This window comes from Nerophis ophidion, linkage group LG23 (assembly GCF_033978795.1).
Source record: "Nerophis ophidion isolate RoL-2023_Sa linkage group LG23, RoL_Noph_v1.0, whole genome shotgun sequence".
Lineage (NCBI taxonomy): Eukaryota > Metazoa > Chordata > Actinopteri > Syngnathiformes > Syngnathidae > Nerophis > Nerophis ophidion.
Genome location: NC_084633.1, coordinates 22479549 through 22506570, shown reverse-complemented (window position 1 = coordinate 22506570; position 27022 = coordinate 22479549). Strand labels below are relative to the sequence as shown.

At 38.5% G+C, this 27022-nt stretch overlaps 2 protein-coding genes across 2 annotated transcripts in view; one reads left to right on the top strand and one right to left on the bottom strand.

Annotated features, from left to right (window-relative positions):
* Positions 1 to 21062, bottom strand: part of LOC133541716 (protein kinase C beta type-like) — a 67188-nt gene extending 46126 nt beyond the window's left edge. Inside the window, exons 1-2 of the mRNA XM_061885275.1 lie at positions 20569 to 21062; positions 20412 to 20443 (exon numbers count right to left, since the gene is read on the bottom strand). Coding sequence (XP_061741259.1) covers positions 20412 to 20443; positions 20569 to 20735 — 199 coding nt within the window. The 5' untranslated portion in view covers positions 20736 to 21062. The remainder of the gene's footprint in view (positions 1 to 20411; positions 20444 to 20568) is intronic.
* Positions 1328 to 5539, top strand: LOC133541714 (uncharacterized). The gene is made up of 3 exons (XM_061885273.1): positions 1328 to 1440; positions 1522 to 1583; positions 4864 to 5539. The coding sequence occupies exons 1-3, from the start codon at positions 1418 to 1420 to the stop codon at positions 5487 to 5489; spliced, it is 711 nt and encodes a 236-aa protein (XP_061741257.1). The 5' UTR covers positions 1328 to 1417; the 3' UTR covers positions 5490 to 5539.
* Positions 21063 to 27022: the final 5960 nt, after the last annotated feature.

Here is a 27022-nt window from a genome sequence, read left to right as displayed (position 1 = left end):
CAATGGTGTCCTGCATTATTGATCTTCTTGAACAGGGGTCAGGAACCTTCATAGCTGAGAGAGCCAAGAAGGCAAATATTTTAAAATGTATTTCCGTAAGAGCCGTATAATATATTTTTAACACCGAACACAACTAAAAGTGTACATTTTCAAGTAAGACCAACATTTCTAGAGTATAATAGGTCTCTTGTTCTTTGTAATAACGTTGTTATTCTGAAGCTAACTTAGGAGGGGGCGTGGCCTGCGGGTCTGCAGCGAAGCGGGGTGTTGCCAGGACCGGGCTGGAAATCAGCGACAGGTGTGTAAATGGCCCACCTGGGCCTTGTTGAATAACCCCAAGAGGCTAGCCCTACACTAACCAACCATAAATCAATTATTTCTTACCCTTAAGGCAACTTCTTGAACAGGTGCGGTAGAAAAAGGATGGATGGATTCAAATGCATGTGCATTTTGATATTTTTAACGTTATTTTTAACACTGTGATTACAAGTGGAATTATTCATTATCGTGTTAAGCAATGTCAGCTCAGATTTACCTGAGAGCCAGATGCAGTCATCAAAAGAGCCACATCTGGCTCTAGAGCCATAGGTTCCCTACCCCTGTTCTAGAACCATAGGTTCCCTACCCCTGTTCTAGAACCATAGGTTCCCTACCCCTGTTCTAGAACCATAGGTTCCCTACCCCTGTTCTAGGGCTTTAATTACTAAATACTGCATATTTCAGTTTTACTGTTAAAAAAAACAAAGATGTTTTTGACAGAAAAGCCATAAAACCTTTTTTTTTTTTTTAGTTGACATATAGAGTGAAGTGAAGTGAATTATATTTATATAGCGCTTTTCTCTAGTGACTCAAAGCGCTTTACATAGTGAAAGCCAATATCTAAGTTCCATTTAAAGCAGTGTGGGTGGCACTGGGAGCAGGTGGGTAAAGTGTCTTGCCCAAGGACACAACGGCAGTGACTAGGATGGCGGAAGCGGGAATCGAACCTGCAACCCCCAAGTTGCTGACACGGCCACTCTACCAACCGAGCTATACCGCCCCAGAGATTTACTGTAAGCATTAAATAAAAAATAATAATAAAAATGTCACTTATTTTCAACATTTTAATAACTGAGAGCCCCTAAAGAGAAAATCAATATTAAAAATTCATATATTTTGTTATGGTTTGAAAATGAAAAATATGAAAATGGCCCCCGCTTGCTTTCAAATTTTCCCTCAGTGGAAAAAGTTTGGACACGCTGTTAAAGATTTCCCAAGAGGTGAGGCCCACCTGTGTGAAAGGTAAGTCCTGCTTGGCTGATGGGTCACAGGTGCGCCTCGTTAGCGGCCCTTTAAGGAGCAGGTGAGGCAGCATTGGGGAGTGCAGGCTGTGTCACTTTTGCAGGGATCTCCTCTGAGGAACACTCGGCAGTCCGCCATGATCCTTGCAACTCTTGTCTGGTATGTTTGACAGCCAGCATACCTGTCTCTGCACTTCCTGTCATTGCTACCAACAGGTGTGTTGCTCTCCACCTCTCCCAGGGCCTACTGGGTTTGTCTCTTGCTCTCCGGTGACGGTGTTGCTATGCCGGTGAAAGAAAAAGGTATGTGTTGACCTGTTTTAGGGGCGGTGTAATGTCCAATGTGTCCAACCTGGGTTCTGTTCTGGGGCCGCTTTATTTTTGTTGTATCTCAGGGGTTGGTTGATCAGCAGTTTTAAAAATGTTTATCACTTCTATGCAGATATTCTACTGTTAGTTCCTTCAACGATTCACTTTTTGAGTTCTTAGATCAGGGGTCGCCCGTAAGGACCAGATGAGTCGCCCGCTGGCCTGTTCTAAAAATAGCTCAAATAGCAGCACTTACCAGTGAGCTGCCTCTATTTTTTAAATTGTATTTATTTACTAGCAAGCTGGTCTCGCTTTGCTGGACATTTTTAATTCTAAGAGAGACAAAACTCAAATAGAATTTGAAAGTCCAAGTAAAACATTTTAAAGACTTGGTCTTCACTTGTTTAAATAAATTGTATTTATTTTACTTGGCTTATAACTTTCAGACCAAGTCGGCATAGCTCGGTTGGTAGAGTGGCCGTGCCAGCAACTTGAGGGTTGCAGGTTCGATTCCCGCTTGTGCCATCCTAGTCACTGCCGTTGTGTCCTTGGGCAAGACACTTTACCCACCTGCTCCCAGTGCCACCCACACTGCTTTAAATGTAACTTAGATATTGGGTTTCACTATGTAAAGCGCTTTGAGTCACTTGAGAAAAGCGCTATATAAATATAATTCACTTCACTTCAGACAATTTTAGAGGAAAAAATCCAACCTTAAAAATGATTTTAGGATTTTTAAAACACTTTCTTTTTTTTAATTCCTTCCTCTTTCCTGACAATTTAAATCAATGTTCAAGTATTTTTTTTTTATTGTAAAGAATACTTCATTTTAATTTAATTCTTCATTTTAGCTTCTGTTTTTTTGACGAATATTTGTGAAATATTTATTCAAACTTATTATGATTAAAATTCAAAAAAATTATTCTGGCAAATTTTAAAAAATCTGTAGAATCAAATTTAAATCTTATTTCAAATCCTTTTGAATTTCTTTTAAAATTTTTGTTCTGGAAAATCTAGAAGAAATAATGATTTGTCTTTGTTAGAAATATAGCTTGGTCCAATTTGTTATATATTCTAACAAAGTGCAGATTGGATTTTAACCTATTTAAAACACGTCATCAAAATTCTAAAATTAATCTTAATCAGGACAGATTACTAATGTTCCATAAATTATTTTTTAAATTTTTTCAAAAAGATTCAAATTAGCTAGTTTTTCTCCATTTTTTTTCAGTTGAATTTTAGTCAAAATTGAAGAAACTGTTTCAAAAATATTTTTTTTTTCCTCTTTTAAACTGTTCATTTGTTTTTTTTTCATTTATTCTCTACAAAAAAACCTTCCGTAGAAGGGAAAAAAATGTATGACTGACAGAAATACCCGTTTTTTATTTATATAGATATATATAATTTATTTATTAAAGGTAAATAGAGCAAATTGGCTATTTCTGGCAATTTATTGAAGTGTGTATCAAACTGGTAGCCCTTGGCATGAATCAGTACCCAAGAAGTAGTTCTTGCTTTCAAAAAGGTTGCTGACCCCTGACCTAGAGTGCCTATCAAAAACTGGTTGTCCTAACTTCCAGAAATTCAAGCTGATAATAAAAAGAACTCCCTTGGTTCTCTGGGTGCATCTGTTAAAAGCAGCCTCAGAATCCTTGGACTTGTGTTGGCTCAGTCATGTCTCTGTGGTCAACTCACCAAAAACTGTTAATCATCTCAGAAATATTTCTAATTTGTTCTGGAATTTCGCCTCACATTGACTTTCAATTCTCTTTTCACTCAAAGACTACGCTCAAGAGACTTCAGACTGTACAAAACACGGCTGCCAGACCCAGAACTCTCCACACCACCACCGTTTTAGCAAGTCTTTATTGGCTTCCAGTTCAATTCTGCTTCAGTTTAAGATTTTAGTCCTGATTTTCTGTGCCTTGCATGGTGGGGCCCCTCACCTCATGAGACTTTTAGGCCCCTCACCTCATGAGACTTTTAGGCCCCTCAGCACATGAGACTTTTAGGCCCCTCAGCACATGAGACTTTTAGGCCCCTCAGCACATGAGACTTTTAGGCCCCTCAGCACATGAGACTTTTAGGCCCCTCAGCACATGAGACTTTTAGGCCCCTCAGCACATGAGACTTTTAGGCCCCTCAGCACATGAGACTTTTAGGCCCCTCAGCACGTGACTTTTAGGCCCCTCAGCACGTGACTTTTAGGCCCCTCAGCACGTGAGACTTTTAGGCCCCTCAGCACATGAGACTTTTAGGCCCCTCACCACATGTGACTTTTAGGCCCCTCAGCACATGAGACTTTTAGGCCCCTCAGCACATGAGACTTTTAGGCCCCTCAGCACATGAGACTTTTAGGCCCCTCAGCACATGAGACTTTGAGGCCCCTCAGCACATGAGACTTTTAGGCCCCTAGTCTTCAGGGCACAACCTCCTGTCTTCAGGCCAGGTTCTTATAAAACTGGTTTTAAACCTGTGGAGACCTGGTATTCCAGGCTATAGCTCCCAGACTTGAACAACTTAAACCAGTCCCTCTGTGAAACACTTGAAAAATTCTCTTTTAGTAAAGCTTTTAGTTAATGGACCTTATCTCATTTGTAATCATCTCTGTTTTAATTGAATGTTTTACTTCACGTGTGTTCAGCACTTTATAAATAAAATGTACTTCTAGGTCACAGCTATCAAATCAGTCCTGTCTCAAGCAACCTTGAAGATTCTGGTATTCAAGCCAGGGTCTTCTAAAGATCCCCAAAACTGTTCTTGTTTTTTAAAACCTGTGGAGACCTGGCATTCCAGGCTACAGATCCCAGACTCTGGAACACCTTGCACCAGTCCCTCTGTGATCTTGACTGTTGAAACTTTCAAGGAACATTTGAAAACTTTTCTTTTAGTTAATGGACCTTATTTAATATTTAATCACCTTTTTTATCTATCTTCATGTATGTTTTGTACAGCTCTTTATAAATAAAATGTACTTCTAGGTTACAGCTATCGAATCAGTCCGGTCTCAAGCAACCTAGATTCCGATCTTCTAAAGATCCCCAAAACTGTTCTTGTTTTTTAAAACCCGTGGAGACCTGGCCTTCCATGCTATAGCGCCCAGACGCTGGAACAACTTACACCAGTTCCTCTGATCTTGACTGTGTTGAAACTTTAAAGATTTATTTCAAAACTTACGTAAATATTTTAGTTAATGGTCTTGTATGTATATCATTTTGGTTTTAATCGAATTGTTGTATTTCATGTGTTCTAAATAAAATATACATACTTCTAGGTCACAGCTATCGAATCAGTCCCGTCTCAAGCAACCTAGAAGATTCCGACGATTCGACATTGGATGAGCCAGACGAATGGGAGGATCTACAACTGGACTACGACCAACTGCCCCTCTGGGGAGAAAGTTCCCAAAGTCAAGCACTTAACGGGCTTGGTCCCGGTGCTGAGGTCCCGGAGCAACACCATGGCGTGAGTCCACCGGATCACTCTCTTGGGTCCAAGCCAAGCGGCCCTCAAGACAGTGACCGACGACAACCGTCCGCTTATCAGCCTGCGAGCAACGGTTTTACCAACTCTAACAAGGAGCGTCAAGCTGGCCACGTGAAGATGGACTTTGAGAGAATCTTTCAGTTCCCTCAAGAAGACTTCCAGCAAACATCAGCCCACAGAGGCCAGCTGCCTTCTTACCCAGCATCGATGGGCTGGCCCGTTGGCTTTCCAACAGATCACCGACGGGTTCCCTCTTGGCAAAAGGTGCAACTCTCAACCCGGGAAGTCGGTGGATCTCGTGCCTCGCCGCCTTCCAGCTATATCAGCCAGTATAGAGGACACTACACGCAAGGCAGGTCCAAGTTCAGCAGAGATAGCTACAGTCCGAATGTTCACCTTCCACTGACTTGGTAAATGCCACTCAATGTATCATTCTTTAACCTATTAAAATCATATTTTCAATATTTGATGCTTATTTGTGAAGTGTAGCTAACTTGGCAGAATTTGTACTGTTTTTCCATTATTATAATGCTGTAAAAACAAAAATTCCGGCAACTTTTTCCGTAAAACACAATGGTAGCATTTTCATTTATCGTTAAAACCACTATCAGTACAAATGTTATAAATGGCCCAGAGGGTCACCAAAACATGTTTTACAGCTGTGGTACTCAGGTGTAGTACACTTTTCCACCAGCAGCAGCAGTAATGGTGCTTTCTCCTAAACAGAAGTCCAGAACTAAAGCCATAGAAGTTTCTTAAGCGCAAAAATGATGACTAAACTGGTGAAACTGTATTATCTAAACCAGGGGTCAGCAACCTTTTTGAAACCAAGAGCTACTTCTTGGGTACTGATTAATGCCAAGGGCTACCAGTTTGATACACACTTAAATAAATAGCCAATTTAGTCAATTTACCTTTAATAAATAAAACTATTTAAAAAAAAAAATGGGTATTTCTGTCCATTCTGTCTTTTTTTTTTTCCCTTTTACAGTTTTTTTTGTAGAAAATAAAAGGTGAAAAAAACTTAATTGAACGGTTTAAAAGAGAAAAGACACAAAAATGTATGAAACAGTTTATCTTCAATTTTGACACTTTAAAATTCAAATTTCAACCGAAAAAAAGTAAGAGGAAAAACTAGCTGATTCAAATATTTTCGAAAGATTTATGGAACATCAACTTTTCCTGATTAAGGTTTAATTTTAGAATTTTGATGACGTTTTAAATAGGTTAAAATCTAATCTGCACTTTGTTAGAATATACAACAAATGAAACCAAGCTATATTTCAAACCAAGACAAATCAATTCTAGATTTGTCAGAACAAAAATTTAAAAAGAAATTCAAAAGACTTTGAAGATTTAAATTTGATTCTACAGATTTTCAAGATACGCCACATTTTTTTGAATTTCAATCATAAGTTTGAAATATTTCACAAATATGCTTCGTCGAAAAAACAAGCTAAAATGAACAAATTAAAATTTATTTTTTTTAAATAAAATATAAAAATACTTGAACATTGATTTGAATTGTCAGGAAAGAAGAGGAAGGAATTTAAAAGGTATGTTTATAAAATCATTTTTAAGGTATTTTTTTTCTCTAAAATTGTTTTTCTGAAAGTTGGAAGCAAAGTAAAAAAATGAATTTATTTAAACAAGTGAAGACCAAGTCTTTCAAATATTTTCTTGGATTTTCAAATTCTATGAGTTTTGTCTTAGAATTAATGTCCAGCAAAGCGAGACCAGCTTGCTAGTAAATAAATACAATTTAAAAAATAGAGGCAGCTCACTGGTAAGTGCTGCTATTTGAGCTATTTTTAGAACAGGCCAGTGGGTGACTCATCTGGTCCTTACGGGCGACCTGGTGTTGGTGACCCCTGATCTAAACTCCAATCCTGCCCCCGATGAACATATTGAATACTGGCTACATGTCCCCAGCCAGTGATGTCGTCCATCAATAATATTGCACATCCAGGTTGGTAAAACTACATTTTATACCAAGGGTGTCAATCATTTTATCTCAGGGGCCGCATGGAGGAAATCTGTGCAAATTTAAAAATCATGGCATTAAAAACCGACAACTTCAGATTGTTCTATTATTGGCCCTAAGTTAGACAAGGACAAACACATTCTGAAAAATTGCAATAAAATAGCAGTAAAATTTAGATCATGAAGGAAAGAGTTTATAACTGAATTTAAATGTTCCTTTTTTTAATTTAAACTTAAATATAGAATGTGATAAGTTAATGCAGGGCTCCCCGAAATCCAGCCCGCGGGTAGTCCACTGGGAAAAAAAATTTTTAAATATAAAAATAAAAACATTTTTTAAAAGGACATATTTTCTTTTAATCTGTCTTTTCTAGCACATCCATCCATCCATTTTCTACTGCGTCTTACTCTTGGGGTTTCCTAGCTGCTGTTTAAAAATGCATTTTCACATCAACGTGATGTCATCACGCTCCGTCAATTAGTGCACCAGGGAAACATTTCAAAAGTAGACTGCGAATGTAGAGTTTTTAAACAGTGAAGTGAATTATATTTATATAGCGCTTTTCTCTAGTGACTCAAAGCGCTTTACATAGTGAAAGCCAATATCTAAGTTCCATTTAAAGCAGTGTGGGTGGCACTGGGAGCAGGTGGGTAAAGTGTCTTGCCCAAGGACACAACGGCAGTGACTAGGATGGCGGAAGCGGGAATCGAACCTGCAACCCTCAAGTTGCTGACACGGCCGCTCTACCAACCGAGCTATGCCGCCCCAGTGGACATACAACTTTTTTTTGTTCGGTGAAAGGAAAAGGCAGTTTGTCTAATCTGCAATGAGACTGATTTTATATTTATAAAGTTAAAGTATCAATGATTGTCGCACACGCGGAGGTGAGGGGAGCAATGTGTATATATATATATATATATATATATATATACATACTTATATATATATATATACATACATATATATATATATATATATATATATATATATACATACATATATATATATATATATATATATAGCCCGGCCCCTGGCCAAATTTGTTTAACCTAACGTGGCCCCCCGGTTCAAATAAGTTTGGGGACCCCTGGGTTAAAGGGGAACATTATCACAATTTCAAAAGGGTTAAAAACAATAAAAATCAGTTCCCAGTGGCTTGTTGTATTTTTAAATTTTTTTAAAAAAATGTTACCGGTCTCGGAATATCCCTAAATAAAGCTTTAAAGTGCCTTATTTTCGACTCTCTGCGAAGACACTGGCCATTTCCCTGTGACGTCACACAGTGCTGCCAATGTAAACAAACAATGGGAATACCACAGCAAGATATAGTGACATTAGCTCGGATTCAAACTCGGATTTCAGCGATTCAACAGATTACGCATGTATTGAAACAGATGGTTGGAGTATGAAAATATTGAAGAAGAAACTGAAGCTATTGAGCGAATAGCTATTGACGCTATTCATAGCCATAGCATGGCCGAATAGCTGCGTTAGCATCGCCGGTAAAATGTGCGGACCAAACGATCAGGACTCTCGCATCTTTTGACACTGGAGCAACTTAAATCCGTCAATTGGTAAGTGTTTGTTTCGCATTAAATGTGGGTGGAAGGAAACGTAATATAGTTGCAAATGCATCTACAGGTTATCCATACATCTCTGTGCCATGTCTGCTTTAGCACCGCCGGTAAATAGCGTGTTAGCGTCAATTAGCGTAGCATGTTAGCATCGATTAGCTGGCAGTCAACATCAACAAAACTCACCTTTGTGATTTGGTTGACTTAATGGTTGCAAATGCATCTGCAGGTTATCCATACATCTCTGTGCCATGTCTGTCTTAGCATCGCCGGTCAAATGTGGAGACACTCTGGTACATTCAATGGGGGTCTGGCGGCAGATTTCTTGCCAGTGGTGCAACTTGAATCCCTCCCTGTTAGTGTTGTTACACCCTCCGACAACACACCCACCAGGCATGATGTCTCCAAGGTTCCACAAAATAGTCAAAAAAACGTAAAATAACAGAGCTGAGACCCGGTGTTTGTAATGTGAAAATGAAAATGGTGGGTGTGTTACCTCGGCGACGTCACGTTCTGACGTCATCGCCACCAGAGCATTAAACAGAAAGGCGTTTAATTTGCCAAAATTCACCCATTTAGAGTTCGGAAATCGGTTAAAAAAACATATGGTCTTTTTCCTGCACCATCAAGGTATATATTGACGCTTACATAGGTCTGCTGATAATGTTCCCCTTAAATGCATACATTAATCATGTTTTCAAAACGCTTACAAAAAAAGTGGGAGCCCATTTTTACGACTTGATGGGGTCCCCGGGACCCCATTTTGAAAATTCCTAGCGCCAACACTGAGTAGCGATGCATATCATTAAGGTTGTATCGATACTCGTAGCAATATCGATATTCCCTCAAGTATTCATTGGTACAAAGTCATTTGTGTTAGACATGTTTTATTAAAGACATGTTTTATTAGGATAAAAGGTTGTATTCTGCAGCCTGATATAACATCTCACGGCAGAAAAGTATTTGAACCAAACTGCACTTTTTTTTTATTTTTATTTTGCCAATTCAGAATCATGAACGACATGACCAGGGATGGATCTCTTTCTTTGAATGCATTCTAACAAGTAAATAAGAGTCCACTTGCAGTGTTGCCTTAATGGGAACTCCTATTTCGCACATAACATCCAATAAATGAGCATTAAAAAAGGGCCAACAATACTCCATTTATATTTCGTGATGTGAATATTAACCATGTTATAAAGATTTTGTTATTAGCGCTGAAACAAACTATTTATAGTAGTGTTGTGATCACTACAAACAATGGGAGACCGGGCTTTTGGCTCTGCTGCTCCTAGTCTGTGGAACGCTCTCCCTGACCACCTGAGGGCACCTCAGACTGTGAAGGCTTTTAAAAAACGCTTAAAAACCCATCTTTTTTTAAAAGCCTTTTTATAGACATGCATGCTGGTTCTAGCTATTTTATATTTTATTTATTTTCATGATTATTATTATTACAATTGTTTTACACTGTGGCACTTTGAGGTTGTTTGCTCAACGTAAAGTGCTTTTTTACAAAAAAATCTATTATTATTATTATTACTTTGAGTCCCTATGTTTACATCGAGTAGTCTTCTACTTTCTCGCTTGCTTGCTTCACTGGGACCCCATCAAAAACAGTTCTAGTGCCAAAACAGCAGCAGGCGCCCGTGGGGCCTGCGGGAATAATTTTTTTAATTTTATTTTATTTTTTTCTCAATGCTTTTTAACCTGTAAAGCACTTTGGTCCAATTGTAAAATTGTTGTAAACATGCTATATAAATAAAGTTGCCTTGCCTTCTAATACTAATCAAATATCATAGATCAGGCAGAATGAAGGTAAAAAGGTATCTAATGCTTAACCTTTTAAGGGCCAAGCTGTTTGTTTCCATGTTTTTTTTTTATTTCTCTTTAATATTTGAGCTTATTGGACCTCAATTAGAATAAAAAACTAAGTATCATCTTTTTATATGATGTACTTAGTCCATAAGTACACAAACGTGTACTTCATTTTTAGTAACATGCTAATTCTTATTTATACACTTTTATTTTCCAAATTCCATTGTGTTATACTCTTCTGACATAAGTGTCCACATACGTGGCCATAAAACCCCAATTCAGTAGTGTACACAATTTTGGAAATAAGAGCTAAAAGGTGCTGTCCAAGCATGTGGCCACTAAGCCTTTTTAAACCAAAAATAAACAAAAGGTGAGCGCCCCTAAGAAAAAGGCATTGAAGCTTCGGGAAAGGCTATGCAGAACCAAATTAAAAGTGAACCGGCTACAAAGTAAACAAAAAAACAGAATGCTGGACGACAGCAAAGACTTACTGTGAAGCAAAGACAAAGTACATCCGAACATGACATGACGATCAACAATGTCCCCACAAAGAAGAATAAAAACAACTGAAATATTCTTTATTGCTAAAACAAAGTAGATGCGGGAAATATCGCTCAAAGGAAGACATGAAACTGCTGCAGGAAAATATCCCAAAAAACAGGAAAACTCACCAAAATAGAAGCGCAAGCTAAGAAGTAAAAGACTACACACAGGAAAACAGGCAAAAAGTCCAAATAAGTCAGGGTGTGATGTGACAGGTGGTGACAGTACACCTTCTTCGAGACAAGAGCTATACTGACGCATGCTTGGTTATGCTTTAAAGTATGGATGTCAAACTCTGGCTTGCGGGCCAAATTTGGTTCTCCGTGTAATTTCATTTGGCCCTTGATGCAATATCAAATTAACATTAGAAGTGGCCCGCCGGTATTATACAGCGGCGGGTATTCACCGCTAATACTCATACTTGCCAACCCTCCCGATTTTCCCCAGCGCAACCATTCTCCCGAATTACTCCCGATTTCCACCTGTACAACAATATTGGGGGCAGGCCTTTAAGGCACTATCTTTAGCGTCCTCTACAACCTGTCGTCACGTTTGCTTTTCCTCCATACGAAAAGCGGCCCAGTCACATAATGTATGCGGCTCGTACTCACATCTATGTGAATGCAACGCATACTTGGTCAACTTTAACATTGTTACAAATATGCGCCACACTGTGAAGCCACACCAGTTGAGTCCTACTTCTCTGTGAGCGCTTTGAGTGTTTAGAAAAGCGCGATATAAATCGAAGTTAACCACACCAAACAAGAGCGACAAACACATTTCGGGAGAACATTCGCAGAGTAACACAACATAAACACAACAGAACAAATACCCAGGATCCCTTGCAGCACTAACTCTTCCGGGACGCTACAATATACACCTCTGCTATCACCAAACCCCGCCCACCTCATTGTTATTATGTTTTCAAATGTATTAGCTTGTGGAAAAAGTTGATGTTGATATTTACCTCAGAAGGCTGCAAATGGAAACGAGACATTACACTTTTTATTTCATTTTTATTTAATATACCATTGATGTTTTTTTGTTTGTTTTTTGATTTTGCTCTATAAAGTTCTATAAGCGTTGCTCGTTCCATATTCAGTGGTGAAGCAAATCAGTGTAGCCAACTGAGCAATAATTCATGTTTTATTTATGTTATGCACTTTCTCTTGCTAATTCAAGGCTTGAATGTTTGAGTCATTCATTATTGTTATTTTATTTTCAAATGTATTATTAGCCTGTGGAAAAAAAGTTGATGTTGATATTTACCTCAGAAGGCTGCAAATAGAAAAGAGGCATTAAATTTGTATTTAGATTGTATTTCATATGCCTGATCTTGTCCTTTCGGTCATGACTCAAAGTTCATGACCATAGGTGAGGATGGGAATGGTAAATTGAGAGCTTTGCCTTCCGGCTCAGCTCCTTCTTCACCACAACAGATCGGTACAACGCCCGTGTTCCTGAAGACGCCGCACCGTTACGCTTGTCGATATCTCCACATGGAGAGGAGCCAGATGAGGTGGTTCGGGCATCTGGTCAGGATGCCACCCGAACGCCTCCCTAGGGAGGTGTTTAGGGCACGTCCGACCCGTAAGAAACCACAGGGAAGACCCAGGACACGTTGGGAAGACTATGTCTCCCGGCTGGCTTGGGAACGCCTCGGGATCCCCCGGGAAGAGCTGGACCAAGTGGCTGGGGAGAGGAAAGTCTGAGCTTCCCTGCTTAGGCTGCTGCCCCCGCGACCCGACCTCGGATAAGCGGAGGAAGATGGATGGATGGATGGATGGATGGATGCCATTGATATTTTTTAATGATTTATTATATGAAACTGTATTTTGCACATAACTATAAAGTGATAAAAGCCTTGCTTGTTCAATATTCATGTAAAATGTTGTTTGAGTCTCTATTAAAATGTTCATTTGTTAACGTTGGCCCCGCAGCTTTGTTCACTTTTACATTTTGTCCCACTCTGTATTTGAGTTTGACTCCCCTGCTTTAAAGTCATATCCAACAATTGCGACGACGACTTTTCACTGTCAACTGAGTTCCATTTTTAAGTACCGAATGTTCCTTTGGGACAGAGGACCCTTCTGTATTTCTAAGGTTTTATTATTATTATTATTATTATTATTATTATTATACCGCCGCCTCGTTGAGCTGTAATTGGACCCCCTTAACATGCTTCAAAACTCACCAAATTTGACACACACATCAGGACTTGCCAAATTACCATCTAATCAAAAAACCAAAACACAAAACTCAAAATTGCGCTCTAGCGCCCCCTAGGAAGAAACACAGACAAAACTGCTTGTAACTTCCGTCGTAGAACAGGGGTGTCAAACTCAAACACAGAGTGGGCCAACATTTTAAACGGAACAAAGCCGCGGGCCAAGGTTGAACAAATGAACCTTTTAATAGGGACCCAAACAAGTGTTGCATTAAATATTGAACAAGCAAGGCTTATATAACTTTATAGTGACATGCAAAATCCAGTTTCAAATAATAATAATAATAATTTAAAAAATATCAATGGCATATAAAATTTTGATAAAAATATTATGCCTTTTTTTCTATTTGCAATCTTCTGAGGTAAATATCAACAGGCTAATAATAAATTTGAAAATAAAATAATAATGAATGAACCAAACATTCAAGCCTTGAAGTAGCAAGAGAAAATGCATGAATAAAACGTTAATTATTGGTCAGTTTGCTGGAAGTTTCCTGGAAGAGTTAGTGCTGCAAGGGTTTCTGGGTATTTGTTCTGTTGTGTTATGGTGCGGATGTTCACCCGAAACGTGTTTGTCATTCTTGTTTGGTGTGGGTTCACAGTGTGGCGCATATTTGTAACGGTGCTAAAGTTGTTTATACGGCCACCCTCAGTGTGACCTGTATGGCTGTTGACCAAGTATGCCTTGCATTCACTTGTGCGTGTGTGTGTGTGTAAAAGCCACAAATATTATGTGACACGCTGTTAGTATGGAGGAAAAGCGGACGTGACGACAGGTTGTAGAGAACGCTAAAGGCAGTGCCTTAAATGCACGCCCCCAATATAGTTGTCCAGGTGGAAATCGGTAGAAAGTCGGGAGAATGGTTGCCCCGGGAGATTTTCGGGAGGGGCACTGAACTTCGGGAGTCTACCGGGAAAATTAGGAGGGTTGGCAAGTATGAGTATTAGCGGTGAATGCGATGGTTAGCAAGTATGAGTATTAGCGGTGAATGCGATGGTTAGCAAGTATGAGTATTAGCGGTGAATGCGATGGTTGGCAAGTATGAGTATTAGCGGTGAATGCGATGGTTAGCAAGTATGAGTATTAGCGGTGAATGCGATGGTTAGCAAGTATGAGTATTAGCGGTGAATGCGATGGTTAGCAAGTATGAGTATTAGCGGTGAATGCGATGGTTGGCAAGTATGAGTATTAGCGGTGAATGCGATGGTTGGCAAGTATGAGTATTAGCGGTGAATGCGATGGTTGGCAAGTATGAGTATTAGCGGTGAATGCGATGGTTAGCAAGTATGAGTATTAGCGGTGAATGCGATGGTTAGCAAGTATGAGTATTAGCGGTGAATGCGATGGTTAGCAAGTATGAGTATTAGCGGTGAATGCGATGGTTAGCAAGTATGAGTATTAGCGGTGAATGCGATGGTTAGCAAGTATGAGTATTAGCGGTGAATGCGATGGTTAGCAAGTATGAGTATTAGCGGTGAATGCGATGGTTAGCAAGTATGAGTATTAGCGGTGAATGCGATGGTTAGCAAGTATGAGTATTGGCGGTGAATGCGATGGTTGGCAAGTATGAGTATTAGCGGTGAATGCGATGGTTAGCAAGTATGAGTATTAGCGGTGAATGCGATGGTTAGCAAGTATGAGTATTAGCGGTGAATGCGATGGTTGGCAAGTATGAGTATTAGCGGTGAATGCGATGGTTGGCAAGTATGAGTATTAGCGGTGAATGCGATGGTTAGCAAGTATGAGTATTAGCGGTGAATGCGATGGTTAGCAAGTATGAGTATTAGCGGTGAATGCGATGGTTAGCAAGTATGAGTATTAGCGGTGAATGCGATGGTTAGCAAGTATGAGTATTAGCGGTGAATGCGATGGTTGGCAAGTATGAGTATTAGCGGTGAATGCGATGGTTAGCAAGTATGAGTATTAGCGGTGAATGCGATGGTTAGCAAGTATGAGTATTAGCGGTGAATGCGATGGTTGGCAAGTATGAGTATTAGCGGTGAATGCGATGGTTAGCAAGTATGAGTATTAGCGGTGAATGCGATGGTTGGCAAGTATGAGTATTAGCGGTGAATGCGATGGTTAGCAAGTATGAGTATTAGCGGTGAATGCGATGGTTGGCAAGTATGAGTATTAGCGGTGAATGCGATGGTTAGCAAGTATGAGTATTAGCGGTGAATGCGATGGTTAGCAAGTATGAGTATTAGCGGTGAATGCGATGGTTGGCAAGTATGAGTATTAGCGGTGAATGCGATGGTTAGCAAGTATGAGTATTAGCGGTGAATGCGATGGTTAGCAAGTATGAGTATTAGCGGTGAATGCGATGGTTGGCAAGTATGAGTATTAGCGGTGAATGCGATGGTTAGCAAGTATGAGTATTAGCGGTGAATGCGATGGTTAGCAAGTATGAGTATTAGCGGTGAATGCGATGGTTGGCAAGTATGAGTATTAGCGGTGAATGCGATGGTTAGCAAGTATGAGTATTAGCGGTGAATGTGATGGTTAGCAAGTATGAGTATTAGCGGTGAATGCGATGGTTAGCAAGTATGAGTATTAGCGGTGAATGCGATGGTTAGCAAGTATGAGTATTAGCGGTGAATGCGATGGTTAGCAAGTATGAGTATTAGCGGTGAATGCGATGGTTAGCAAGTATGAGTATTAGCGGTGAATGCGATGGTTAGCAAGTATGAGTATTAGCGGTGAATGCGATGGTTGGCAAGTATGAGTATTAGCGGTGAATGCGATGGTTAGCAAGTATGTGTATTAGCGGTGAATGCGATGGTTAGCAAGTATGAGTATTAGCGGTGAATGCGATGGTTGGCAAGTATGAGTATTAGCGGTGAATGTGATGGTTAGCAAGTATGAGTATTAGCGGTGAATGCGATGGTTAGCAAGTATGAGTATTAGTGGTGAATGCGATGGTTGGCAAGTATGAGTATTAGCGGTGAATGCGATGGTTGGCAAGTATGAGTATTAGCGGTGAATGCGATGGTTGGCAAGTATGAGTATTAGCGGTGAATGCGATGGTTAGCAAGTATGAGTATTAGCGGTGAATGCGATGGTTAGCAAGTATGAGTATTAGCGGTGAATGCGATGGTTGGCAAGTATGAGTATTAGCGGTGAATGCGATGGTTAGCAAGTATGTGTATTAGCGGTGAATGCGATGGTTAGCAAGTATGAGTATTAGCGGTGAATGCGATGGTTAGCAAGTATGAGTATTAGCGGTGAATGCGATGGTTGGCAAGTATGAGTATTAGCGGTGAATGCGATGGTTAGCAAGTATGAGTATTAGCGGTGAATGCGATGGTTAGCAAGTATGAGTATTAGCGGTGAATGCGATGGTTGGCAAGTATGAGTATTAGCGGTGAATGTGATGGTTAGCAAGTATGAGTATTAGCGGTGAATGCGATGGTTAGCAAGTATGAGTATTAGTGGTGAATGCGATGGTTAGCAAGTATGAGTATTAGCGGTGAATGCGATGGTTGGCAAGTATGAGTATTAGCGGTGAATGCGATGGTTAGCAAGTATGTGTATTAGCGGTGAATGCGATGGTTAGCAAGTATGAGTATTAGCGGTGAATGCGATGGTTAGCAAGTATGAGTATTAGCGGTGAATGCGATGGTTGGCAAGTATGAGTATTAGCGGTGAATACGATGGTTGGCAAGTATGAGTATTAGCGGTGAATGCGATGGTTAGCAAGTATGAGTATTAGCGGTGAATGCGATGGTTAGCAAGTATGAGTATTAGCGGTGAATGCGATGGTTAGCAAGTATGTGTATTAGCGGTGAATGCGATGGTTAGCAAGTATGAGTATTAGCGGTGAATGCGATGGTTGGCAAGTATGAGTATTAGCGGTGAATGCGATGGTTAGCAAGTATGAGTATTAGCGGTGAATGCGATGGTTAGCAAGTATGAGTATTAGCGGTGAATGCGATGGTTAGCAAGTATGAGTATTAGCGGTGAATGCGATGGTTGGCAAGTATGAGTATTAGCGGTGAATGCGATGGTTAGCAAGTATGAGTATTAGCGGTGAATGCGATGGTTGGCAAGTATGAGTATTAGCGGTGAATGTGATGGTTAGCAAGTATGAGTATTAGCGGTGAATGCGATGGTTAGCAAGTATGAGTATTAGCGGTGAATGCGATGGTTAGCAAGTATGAGTATTAGTGGTGAATGCGATGGTTAGCAAGTATGAGTATTAGCGGTGAATGCGATGGTTAGCAAGTATGAGTATTAGCGGTGAATGCGATGGTTAGCAAGTATGAGTATTAGTGGTGAATGCGATGGTTAGCAAGTATGAGTATTAGCGGTGAATGCGATGGTTAGCAAAAATCAACAGGAAGTTGGCAATTACCCCTTCAAAACAAAAGTTTTGTAAAAACCTGTCACCTTTTTTCAAACATTATCTCCTCTGAGCGCGTTTGTTGTGTCGGCTTCAAACTCGCACAGGAGAGAGATTGAAACTTTCTGATTAAAAGTTGCACAAAGAGTTTTTCTAACTGCTCCGGTTTTGATATTATGAGCCTTCAAAGAACTGCTGCGCTGATGCTGCTGCGCTGCTGCTGTCTCAAGATGGCCGCTTGAAAGCAGGAAGCACCAGTGTGACCACACAATGCAGAGAAGGTAGGTAATGTGCGGGTAAAGATATGTTGACTGGGTGAAAGAAGGAGGCACCAGTTTGTCTCCAGGATGCAGAGAAGGTAGGTAATGTGCAGGTAAAGATATGTTGTCTGGGTGATGGCAGGAAGCACCAGCATGTATGGGTGAAAGAAAGAAGCACCAGTGTGACCCCAGGATGCAGGGAAGGTAGGTAATGTGCAGGTAAAGATATGTTGTCTGGGTAAAGGCAGGAAGCACCAGCATGTATGGGTGAAAGAAAGAAGCACCAGTGTGACCCCAGGATACAGAGAAGGTAGGTAATGTGCAGGTAAAGATATGTTGTCTGGGTGATGGCAGGAAGCACCAGCATGTATGGGTGAAAGAAAGAAGCACCAGTGTGACTCCAGGATGCAGAGAAGGTAGGTAATGTGCAGGTAAAGATATGTTGTCTGGGTGATGGCAGGAAGCACCAGCATGTATGGGTGAAAGAAAGAAGCACCAGTGTGACCCCAGGATACAGAGAAGGTAGGTAATGTGCAGGTAAAGATATGTTGTCTGGGTGATGGCAGGAAACACCAGCATGTATGGGTGAAAGAAAGAAGCACCAGTGTGACTCCAGGATGCAGGGAAGGTAGGTAATGTGCAGGTAAAGATATGTTGTCTGGGTGATGGCAGGAAGCACCAGCATGTATGGGTGAAAGAAAGAAGCACCAGTGTGACCCCAGGATGCAGGGAAGGTAGGTAATGTGCAGGTAAAGATATGTTGTCTGGGTGATGGCAGGAAGCACCAGCATGTATGGGTGAAAGAAAGAAGCACCAGTGTGACCCCAGGATACAGAGAAGGTAGGTAATGTGCAGGTAAAGATATGTTGTCTGGGTGATGGCAGGAAGCACCAGCATGTATGTGTGAAAGAAAGAAGCACCAGTGTGACCCCAGGATGCAGGGAAGGTAGGTAATGTGCAGGTAAAGATATGTTGTCTGGGTGATGGCAGGAAGCACCAGCATGTATGGGTGAAAGAAAGAAGCAACAGTGTGACCCCAGGATACAGGGAAGGTAGGTAATGTGCAGGTAAAGATATGTTGTCTGGGTGATGGCAGGAAGCACCAGCATGTATGGGTGAAAGAAAGAAGCACCAGTGTGACCCCAGGATGCAGGGAAGGTAGGTAATGTGCAGGTAAAGATATATTGAATGGGTAAAGGCAGGAAACAGCAAAAGTCGGTCCCGTCCATCGCTGCTTGCAGCTTTAATTTTAATGATTTTTGCTGCCTCCGGATAGTTTTCAATGAAAAAAAATGTGCCTTGGCTCCAAAAAGGTTGAAAAACACGACCATACATCCTTCATGGCCTGCAAGCCTTGACTTTGACAGCCCTTGATGTACACACTTGATGTACACACTTGATGTACACACTTGATGTACACACTTGATGTACACACTTGATGTACACACTTGATGTACACACTTGACCAGGAGAAGCACTGCAGCTTTCAACCAAAGCAAACAAGCTTTAAAGCAGGGGTCAGCAACCTTTTTGAAAGCAAGAGCTACTTCTTGGGTACTGATTCATGCCAAGGGCTACCAGTTTGATACACACTTCAATAAATTGCCAGAAATAGCCAATTTGCTCAATTTACCTTTAATAAATAAATATATATATATCTATAAAAAAAGGGTATTTCTGTCTGTCATTCTGTCGTACATTTCTTTCCTTTTACGGAAGGTTTTTTGTAGAGAATAAATGATGAAAAAAACACTTAATTGAACGGTTTAAAAGAGGAGAAAACAGGAAAAAAATTAAAATAAAATTTTGAAACATAGTTTATCTTCAATTTCAACTCTTTAAAATTCAAAATTCAACTGAAAAAAATGAAGAGAAAAAGTAGCTAATTTGAATCTTTTTGGAAAAATTAAAAAAATAATTTATGGAACATCATTAGTCATTTTTCCTGATGAAGATTAATTTTAGAATTTTGATGACATGTTTTAAATAGGTTAAAATCCAATCTGCACTTTGTTAGAATATATAACAAATTGGACCAAGCTATATTTAACGAATATTCTTCGTCGAAAAAACAGACGCTAAAATGAAAAATTAAATTAAAATGTATTTATTATTCTTTACAATAAAAAAAAATTAAAAATACTTGAACATTAATTTAAATTGTCAGGAAAGAAGAGGAAGGAATTTAAAAGGTAAAAAGGTATATGTGTTTAAAAATTCTAAAATCATTTTTAAGGTTGTATTGTTTCTCTCAAGTTGTCTTTCTGAAAGTTATAAGAAGCAAAGTACAAAAATAAATGAATTTATTTCAACAAGTGAAGACCAAGTCTTTCAAATATTTTTTTGGATTTTCAAATTCTATTTGAGTTTTGTCTCTCTTAGAATTAAAAATGTCCAGCAAAGCGAGACCAGCTTGCTAGTAAATAAATACAATTTAAAAAATAGAGGCAGCTCACTGGTAAGTGCTGCTATTTGAGCTATTTTTAGAACAGGCCAGCGGGCGACTCATCTGGTCCTTACGGGCGACCTGGTGCCCGCAGGTTGGTGACCCCTGCTTTAAAATCCTTTTAGGACTGATGAAAGTTCTTACCTTGACATTGGAATCCTTGCTTGCCAAAGCCCCTGCAGCAGCAACAACAACAAGAAGAAGAAGAAGAAGAAGAAGAAGAGAGAGTGAGCACTAAGTGCAACTTGAGCACTTGAGCACTTGAGCACTTGAGCACTTGAGCACTTGAGCAGCATCTCACCATATGAAGTCGGTGCAGTGGCTGCAGAAGGTGGGCTGCTTGAAAAACCTGGCAGTAAATTTGTGGTTCTTGACTTCGTGCACGTTCTTCTGCCGCAAAGCTCCTTTGCGGGCGAATCTGTTCCCCGCGCCGGCGGAGTGGTTGTAATGCAGAAGATGGTCCGCCATCGCGGGAGGAAATCAAAAGGGCTTCCGAGGACGCGACTTCCAACTTGGACGTCGTGCGGTTATTCCCGCCTGACAGGTGATGCTCGTGCACGAGCCTCCGTGACAGAGCGCGCGCCGCCTCTCAACCTGAATCGCCGGGGGAAAAAAGCGCGTCTTTTTTCATTCACCCTGACTTTGGCGGTGGTGCGTTCAGGGACTGTAGGTTTTTTGACTTTTCACCACACAATCGATAACAAATTGGAGTTGTCACTATGACAAAAGTCACTACTTCTCAAAGTTGATTTTTTTCACTACCGTAACAAATCAATTTAATACTGGTGTGGTCGTCTGTGTTTTTATTTGTATTTCTTATTTCTATTTATTGCATACTTGCCAACCTTGAGACCTACGATTTTGGGAGGTGGGTGTAGGGGGCGTGGTTAAGAGGGGAGGAGTATATTTACAGCTAGAATTCACCAAGGCAATATATATACTGTATATATATATATATATATAAAGTACCAATGATTATTCACGGTGGCAGAGGGGTTAGTGCGTCTGCCTCACAATACGAAGTTCCTGCAGTCCTGGGTTCAAATCCAGGCTCGGGATCTTTCTGTGTGGAGTTTGCATGTTCTCCCCGTGAATGCGTGGGTTCCCTCCGGGTACTCCGGCTTCCTCCCACCTCCAAAGACATGCACCTGGGGATAGGTTGATTGGCAACACTAAATGGGCCCTAGTGTGTGAATGTTGTCTGTCTATCTGTGTTGGCCCTGCGATGAGGGGGCGACTTGTCCAGGGTGTACGCTGCCTTCCGCCTGATTGTAGCTGAGATAGGCACCAGCGCCCCCGGCGACCCCAAAAGGGAATAAGCAGTAGAGAATGTATATATATATATATATATATATATATATATATATATATATATATATATATATATATATATATATATATATATATATACATACATGTACCCCCTGTGAACATTTTTTTAATTCAAGTACCCCCTAATCAGATCAAAGCATTTTTGGTTGAAAAAAAAGAAATAAAAAAGTAAAATACAGCACTATGTCATCAGTTTCTGATTTATTAAATTCTATCACTTGGTCAACGTCTTCTCCCTGTCATTTTTTGTAGCGGTGTAGCGTGCAAGGACGAGAGTGGAAGACGTGTCAAAAGATGGCGCTAATTGTTTCAATGACATTCAGACTTTACTTCAATCAATAACGGAGCAGCGTCTGCTCATCCGTGGTTCACTAGTGCAACAACAACACCCGAAATGTGTGCCGTGAAAAACTGACCGGAACTCTCTAATAATTAAAGTTCCTTGGGTGAATAATGTAAACTCACTACACAGGTATGTTTTAGTACAGTGGTTCTCAACCTTTATTCAGTGATGTACCCCCTGTGAACATTGTTGTAATTCAAGTACCCCTTAATCAGAGCAAAGCATTTTTGGTTGAAAATAAAAAGCAATAAAGGAGTAAAATACAGCACTATGTCATCAGTTTTTAAATGTATTAAATTGTATAACAGTGCAAAATATTGCTCATTTGTAGTGGTCTTTCTTCAACTATTTGGAAAAAAAGATATAAAAATAACTGAAAACTTGTTGAAAAACAAACAAGTGATTGAATGATAAATGCATATTTCTCCACATAGAAGTAATCATCAACTTAAAGTGTCCTCTTTGGGGATTGTAATAGAGATCCATCTGGATTCATCAACTTACTTACAAAAAAAGAAATCTTTAACATCAATATTTATGGAACATGTCCACAAAAAAAATCTAGCTGTCAACACTGAATATTGCATTGTTGTATTTATTTTCACACTTTATGAACTTACATTCATATTTTGTTGAAGTATTGTTCAATAAATATATTTATAAAGAATTTTTGTATTGTTGCTATTTTTAGGATATTTAAAAAAAAATCTCGCGTACCCCTTGGCATACCTTCAAGTACCCCATTTGAGAACCACTGTATTATGGGATTATGATTAAACACATCCATCCATCCATTTTCTACCGCTTGTCCCTTTTTGGGGTTGCTGGAGCCTGTCTCAGCTGCATTCTGGCGGTAGGCGGGTTACACCCTGGACCAGACCTGGCAAATTAAGGCCCCGAGGACCACATGCGGCCTGTTAAACTTTTCAATCTGACCTGTCGGACATTCCCAAATAATTCTTCAGATCTTTAAGATGGAAAGTGTAGCTGACATTATGATGTACACTCATCTTTTTATAATGACTGCAAGTCTTCAACTAGACTAAGTCTTTCATTGCTTGAAATCTGGGCTTTTGCATGATATAATAGTTATTATGCTCATCTAATTAGTTACTATGGTCATCTAATTAGTTACTATGGTCATCTAATTAGTTACTATGGTCATCTAATTAGTTACTATGGTCATCTAATTAGTTACTATGCTCATCTAATTAGTTACTATGGTCATCTAATTAGTTACTATGGTCATCTAATTAGTTACTATGCTCATCTAATTAGTTACTATGGTCATCTAATTAGTTACTATGGTCATCTAATTAGTTACTATGCTCATCTAATTAGTTACTATGGTCATCTAATTAGTTACTATGGTCATCTAATTAGTTACTATGCTCATCTAATTAGTTACTATGGTCATCTAATTAGTTACTATGGTCATCTAATTAGTTACTATGCTCATCTAATTAGTTACTATGGTCATCTAATGAGTTACTATGGTCATCTAATTAGTTACTATGGTCATCTTGTGAGTTACTATGGTCATCTAATTAGTTACTATGCTCATCTAATTAGTTACTATGGTCATCTAATGAGTTACTATGGTCATCTAATGAGTTACTATGGTCATCTAATTAGTTACTATGGTCATCTAATTAGTTACAATGGTCATTTAATTAGTTACTATGCTCATCTAATTAGTTACTATGGTCATCTAATTAGTTACTATGCTCATCTAATTAGTTACTATGGTCATCTAATTAGTTACAATGGTCATTTAATTAGTTACTATGGTCATCTAATTAGTTACAATGGTCATTTAATTAGTTACTATGGTCATCTAATTAGTTACTATGGTCATCTAATTAGTTACTATGGTCATCTAATTAGTTACTATGCTCATCTAATTAGTTACTATGGTCATCTAAAGAGTTACTATGGTCATGTAATTAGTTACTATGGTCATCTAATTATTTACAATGGTCATATAATTAGTTACTATGGTCATCTAATTAGTTACTATGGTCATCTAATTAGTTACTATGGTCATCTAATTATTTACAATGGTCATATAATTAGTTACTATGGTCATCTAATTAGTTACTATGCTCATCTAATTAGTTACTATGGTCATCTAATTAGTTACTATGGTCATCTAATTAGTTACTATGCTCATCTAATTAGTTACTATGGTCATTTAATGAGTTACTATGGTCATCTAATTAGTTACTATGGTCATCTTGTGAGTTACTATGGTCATCTAATTAGTTACTATGCTCATCTAATTAGTTACAATGGTCATTTAATGAGTTACTATGGTCATCTAATGAGTTACTATGGTCATCTAATTAGTTACTATGCTCATCTAATTAGTTACAATGGTCATTTAATTAGTTACTATGGTCATCTAATGAGTTACTATGGTCATCTAATTGGTTACAATGGTCATCTAATGAGTTACTATGGTCATCTAATGAGTTACTATGGTCATCTAATTAGTTACTATGGTCATCTAATTAGTTACAATGGTCATTTAATTAGTTACTATGCTCATCTAATTAGTTACTATGGTCATCTAATTAGTTACTATGCTCATCTAATTAGTTACTATGGTCATCTAATTAGTTACAATGGTCATTTAATTAGTTACTATGGTCATCTAATTAGTTACAATGGTCATTTAATTAGTTACTATGGTCATCTAATTAGTTACTATGGTCATCTAATTAGTTACTATGCTCATCTAATTAGTTACTATGGTCATCTAATTAGTTACTATGCTCATCTAATTAGTTACTATGCTCATCTAATTAGTTACAATGGTCATTTAATGAGTTACTATGGTCATCTTGTGAGTTACTATGGTCATCTAATTAGTTACTATGCTCATCTAATTAGTTACAATGGTCATTTAATTAGTTACTATGGTCATCTAATTAGTTACTATGGTCATCTAATTGGTTACTATGGTCATCTAATGAGTTACTATGGTCATCTAATGAGTTACTATGGTCATCTAATTAGTTACTATGGTCATCTAATTAGTTACTATGCTCATCTAATTAGTTACAATGGTCATTTAATGAGTTACTATGGTCATCTAATTAGTTACTATGGTCATCTTGTGAGTTACTATGGTCATCTAATTAGTTACTATGCTCATCTAATTAGTTACAATGGTCATTTAATTAGTTACTATGGTCATCTAATTAGTTACTATGGTCATCTAATTGGTTACAATGGTCATCTAATGAGTTACTATGGTCATCTAATGAGTTACTATGGTCATTTAATTAGTTAATATGGTCATCTAATTAGTTACAATGGTCATTTAATTAGTTACTATGCTCATCTAATTAGTTACTATGGTCATCTAATTAGTTACAATGGTCATTTAATTAGTTACTATGCTCATCTAATTAGTTACAATGGTCATTTAATTAGTTACTATGGTCATCTAATTAGTTACTATGGTCATCTAATTAGTTACTATGCTCATCTAATTAGTTACTATGCTCATCTAATTAGTTACAATGGTCATTTAATGAGTTACTATGGTCATCTTGTGAGTTACTATGGTCATCTAATTAGTTACTATGCTCATCTAATTAGTTACAATGGTCATTTAATTAGTTACTATGGTCATCTAATTAGTTACTATGGTCATCTAATTGGTTACAATGGTCATCTAATGAGTTACTATGGTCATCTAATGAGTTACTATGGTCATCTAATTAGTTACTATGGTCATCTAATTAGTTACTATGCTCATCTAATTAGTTACAATGGTCATTTAATGAGTTACTATGGTCATCTAATTAGTTACTATGGTCATCTTGTGAGTTACTATGGTCATCTAATTAGTTACTATGGTCATCTAATTAGTTACAATGGTCATTTAATTAGTTAATATGGTCATCTAATTAGTTACTATGGTCATCTAATTAGTTACTATGGTCATCTAATTGGTTACAATGGTCATCTAATTAGTTACTATGGTCATCTAATTAGTTACTATGGTCATCTAATTGGTTACAATGGTCATCTAATGAGTTACTATGGTCATCTAATTAGTTACTATGGTCATCTAATTAGTTACAATGGTCATTTAATTAGTTAATATGGTCATCTAATTAGTTACTATGGTCATCTAATTAGTTACTATGGTCATCTAATTGGTTACAATGGTCATCTAATTAGTTACTATGCTCATCTAATTAGTTACTATGGTCATCTAATTAGTTACAATGGTCATTTAATTAGTTACTATGGTCATCTAATTAGTTACTAGGGTCATCTAATTAGTTACAATGGTCATATAATTAGTTACTATGGTCATCTAATTAGTTACAATGACATGCACCTGGGGATAAGTTGATTGGCAACACTAAATCGGCCCTAGTGTGTGAATGTGAGTGTGAATGTTGTCTGTCTATCTGTGTTGGCCCTGCGATGAGGTGGCGACTTGTCCAGGGTGTACCCCGCCTTCCGCCCGATTGTAGCTGAGATAGGCGCCAGCGCCCCCCGCGACCCCGAAAGGGAATAAGCGGTAGAAAATGGATGGATGGATGGTCATCTAATTAGTTACTATGGTCATCTAATTAGTTACTATGGTCATCTAATTAGTTACTATGCTCATCTAATTAGTTACTATGGTCATTTAATTAGTTACTATGGTCATCTAATTAGTTACTATGGTCATTTAATTAGTTACTATGCTCATCTAATTAGTTACTATGGTCATCTAATTAGTTACTATGCTCATCTAATTAGTTACTATGGTCATCTAATTAGTTACAATGGTCATTTAATTAGTTACTATGCTCATCTAATTAGTTACTATGCTCATCTAATTAGTTACAATGGTCATTTAATTAGTTACTATGGTCATCTAATTAGTTACTAGGGTCATCTAATTAGTTACAATGGTCATATAATTAGTTACTATGGTCATCTAATTAGTTACAATGGTCATATAATTAGTTGCTATGGTCATCTAATTAGTTACTATGGTCATCAAATTAGTTACAATGGTCATATAATTAGTTACTATGGTCATCTAATTAGTTACAATGGTCATATA

What these genes read in the sequence shown, in the direction of transcription:
- LOC133541714 (XM_061885273.1), top strand. Translation starts at nt 1,418, where the DNA reads ATGATCCTTGCAACTCTTGTCTG. An exon ending in ATCCTTGCAACTCTTGTCTG is followed by an intron (nt 1,441 to 1,521) that starts GTATGTTTGACA and finishes CACCTCTCCCAG; the next exon opens with GGCCTACTGGGTTTGTCTCT. An exon ending in TATGCCGGTGAAAGAAAAAG is followed by an intron (nt 1,584 to 4,863) that starts GTATGTGTTGAC and finishes ACATACTTCTAG; the next exon opens with GTCACAGCTATCGAATCAGT.